The 3,342-nt window shown below is 43.7% G+C and overlaps 1 protein-coding gene across 1 annotated transcript; it reads left to right on the plus strand.

Annotated features, from left to right (window-relative positions):
• The first annotated feature begins 605 nt into the window (after positions 1-605).
• On the plus strand, positions 606-3,137 carry LOC121799596 (probable auxin efflux carrier component 1b). The gene is made up of 6 exons (XM_042199002.1): positions 606-1,819; positions 1,899-2,142; positions 2,222-2,307; positions 2,395-2,552; positions 2,637-2,713; positions 2,789-3,137. Exons 1-6 carry the CDS (start codon positions 772-774, stop codon positions 2,853-2,855), a joined length of 1,680 nt encoding a protein of 559 aa, XP_042054936.1. The 5' UTR covers positions 606-771; the 3' UTR covers positions 2,856-3,137.
• The last annotated feature ends 205 nt before the right edge of the window (positions 3,138-3,342 follow it).

Raw genomic sequence — 3,342 nt, forward strand, 5'->3', positions numbered from 1 at the left:
CTTTATAATATTTAATCACAAGCAATTATAACAACCGAACGAAGACTAAATAGAATAGCTCTTATTTTTCCATCATGATTAATACTATTTTTCTGTACTTCTTCAATTCAGCTGAATATTATATTAAATAACAAAAATTAATAATTTTAATCAATATTTATAGCATCCATGAGTTAATAGTTTAAAAATCTAAATTTAAAATTTAATTTTATAAATTAAATCTAATATTGAAATAATGAAATAAAGTGACGGATGATAAAAGGGAAGAAGAATGATAATTTTGAAATAATATCAAATTTAGTACATCACTGAATTAATATCAGATTTAAAATGTTAAAAGTGTAAAAAGACCAAATTACCCAAATGCTCAAAAGAGTATTTTCGTATAAAAAATGGCAAAATGACCAAATTTAAGATAAACCCTTAGTTCAAGGATGTCTGGTGATATTTTTAAAGTCCAGGAACTATAGGCGGGAAAAATCGTACAGTCGAGGAATCATTTTTGAAGTTGAGGTAAAAATAAAAAATAAAAAATAAAAATAAATAAGAAGCAAATGCATGCTTTAAAGTGGGTGGTAGCAGCGGCAGTAGTCCTTTTATTTTCTTTTATGATGATCGCCATCAAAAGACTATACACAAAAGCTTCTCAAAAGCCTGAGCTTTTATTTCCTTGTCTGCCATTTATTCCCATCCCCTATAATTTCCCTCTTCCCTGCGCACTCATCAGTATTCACCCCCAAATTCAGGCCACAAATCAAATTAATTTCCGCGATGATCACCGTCTCCGACCTCTACCACGTCCTGACCGCCGTGGTGCCCCTCTACGTGGCCATGATCCTCGCCTACGGCTCCGTCAAATGGTGGAAAATCTTCACCCCCGACCAGTGCTCCGGCATCAACCGCTTCGTCGCCCTCTTCGCCGTCCCCCTCCTCTCCTTCCACTTCATCTCCACCAACAACCCCTTCGCCATGAACTACCGCTTCATCGCCGCCGACACGCTCCAGAAGCTCATCGTCCTCGCCGTCCTCGCCGTCTGGTCCAGAATCAGCTCCCGCGCCTCCCTCGACTGGTCCATCACCCTCTTCTCCCTCTCCACCCTCCCTAACACGTTAGTCATGGGCATCCCCTTGCTCAAAGGCATGTACGGCGCCGACTCTGGCAGCCTCATGGTCCAGATCGTCGTCCTCCAGTGCATCATCTGGTACACGCTCATGCTCTTCCTCTTCGAGTACCGCGGCGCCCGATCCTTGATATCTGAGCAGTTCCCCGGCACCGCCGCCTCGATCATCTCCTTCCGCGTCGACACAGATGTGATCTCGTTCGACGGGAAAGAGCCGCTGGAGACGAAGGCGGAGGTCGGGGAGGACGGGAAGCTTCACGTCACTGTCAGGAAATCCTCGAGCTCCAGATCGGAAATCTTCTCCAGGAGATCCCATGGCCCTAACTCCGCCCTCTCTCTCACTCCGCGCCCTTCCAATTTGACTAACGCCGAGATTTACTCGCTTCAGTCGTCGCGGAATCCGACGCCGCGGGGATCTAGTTTCAATCACACGGATTTCTACTCCATGGTGAATGGGAAGAATGCGAGCCCTAGGCATTCCAATTTCGGGCTTGACGAAGAGAGCGGTTACGCGAATCAGCCCCGCAGCTACCCTCCGCCACCGAAGAAGAAGGCGAATGGAGGAGGTGAAGTCGGAAAGGATCTCCACATGTTTGTGTGGAGCTCCAGCGCCTCGCCGGTGTCGGAGGGAGGGATTCATGTGTTTAGAGGCGGCGCCGAGTATGCTGCTGCTGCTGCTACTGGAGCTCATCCCAAAGGTACAACTCTCTCATGCACCACGCTTCTCTTGTTGTACCTTTATTTTTCTGAATTATTATGTGATAAATGAAAATGCAGATTACGATGATTTTGGTCGGGATGGGTATAAACCGGGGGGCGATGGACCGGTTCTTTCGAAGCTCGGGTCGAGCTCAACGGCGGAGCTCAACCCGAAGGCTTCGATTGAGGCCAAGGACACAGCCATGCCCCCTACTAGTGTGATGACTAGGCTGATTTTGATCATGGTGTGGCGGAAACTCATCCGGAATCCGAACACCTACTCGAGTTTGATTGGCCTAACGTGGTCCTTGGTCTCATTCAAGTAATATCTTGTTGTCATCACTGTTATTATAAGTTAGAAGTATTCAAGATTGGATCATATTGTGATGTGGTTCTTGTAGATGGAATGTTGAGATGCCTGCAATTGTTGCCAAATCAATCGCTATACTGTCTGATGCTGGTCTTGGAATGGCCATGTTCAGTCTTGGTGAGGAAGATTGAGAATTTTTTTAATACTAGGATGGATGCAAGATTGTTATTTTTTTTCAATTTTGACAATGTGGTTGATTTGCAGGTTTGTTTATGGCTCTGCAGCCTAGGATCATTGCTTGTGGCAAATCCGTGGCTGCGTTGTCCATGGCAGTCCGGTTTCTCACGGGGCCTGCGGTCATGGCTGCCGCCTCCATCGCTGTAGGCCTTCGCGGCGTTCTCTTGCATATTGCAATTGTTCAGGTAGGAGCAATTTTATATGTATAATGTGGTTTTCATTGATTCTAAGATTGGTGAATTTTGATAAATCTTGCAATGTTTTTGTAGGCTTCTCTGCCTCAGGGGATTGTTCCCTTTGTCTTTGCCAAGGAGTACAATGTGCACCCTGATATACTCAGCACTGGGTTAGGCGCCACTTTTCCCTCATAAATGCTAGTTTAATTACTCCATACTTATTTATATTTTGTTATTATTTGCAGTGTGATATTTGGGATGTTAATAGCTCTTCCCATCACTCTTGTCTACTACATTTTGCTGGGGCTCTGAGGATGAACCTGCTTACAACTAACGCATTTTTTTGGGCTTCTAACCGAAGAGAGAAATTAGAAGAAGGTTACTGGAAAGTATTGGAGACCCCAAATATCAAGAATTCTCGCAAAAGGAAAAAAAAGGAAAAAGAAACATCAGTAGAGAGGTAGTAGAATTAGTGGTAGTGATAGTAATATAAGTATTTTGTTTTTTTGTCTCTTCTTTTGCTGAACTCTGCCGCGCCACACTTGATACTTATTGCTCTTTTCAATGAAGAAAGTTGAGTTTGTGATCCCACTACTCGTGGGTGTGTTTTTTTGGACTTTTATTTGATTTGATGATGGAGTCAAATAAATGTGTTACCTAACCAGAATCTCTCTACGTCATAAAGTTGGACACAAATTTGTTTCACATTAATGTTGTAATGTATGCTGCTCAAGCCTGTAATTTTGACCTCAGAATTCTAATTCTTGCTCGTGGGTTGTGTGTGTTTTTTTTGAGTCAA

The sequence above is a fragment of the Salvia splendens genome, chromosome 4, assembly GCF_004379255.2.
Source record: "Salvia splendens isolate huo1 chromosome 4, SspV2, whole genome shotgun sequence".
Taxonomy (NCBI): Eukaryota; Viridiplantae; Streptophyta; class Magnoliopsida; order Lamiales; family Lamiaceae; genus Salvia; species Salvia splendens.

Bases quoted from the DNA above. Each gene is read 5' to 3' on its own strand.
- LOC121799596 (XM_042199002.1), top strand. From the start codon at position 772: ATGATCACCGTCTCCGACCTCTACCACGTCCTGACCGCCGTGGTGCCC. The intron at 1,820-1,898 runs GTACAACTCTCT...ATGAAAATGCAG, and splicing joins TACTGGAGCTCATCCCAAAG to ATTACGATGATTTTGGTCGG. The intron at 2,553-2,636 runs GTAGGAGCAATT...ATGTTTTTGTAG, and splicing joins TGCATATTGCAATTGTTCAG to GCTTCTCTGCCTCAGGGGAT.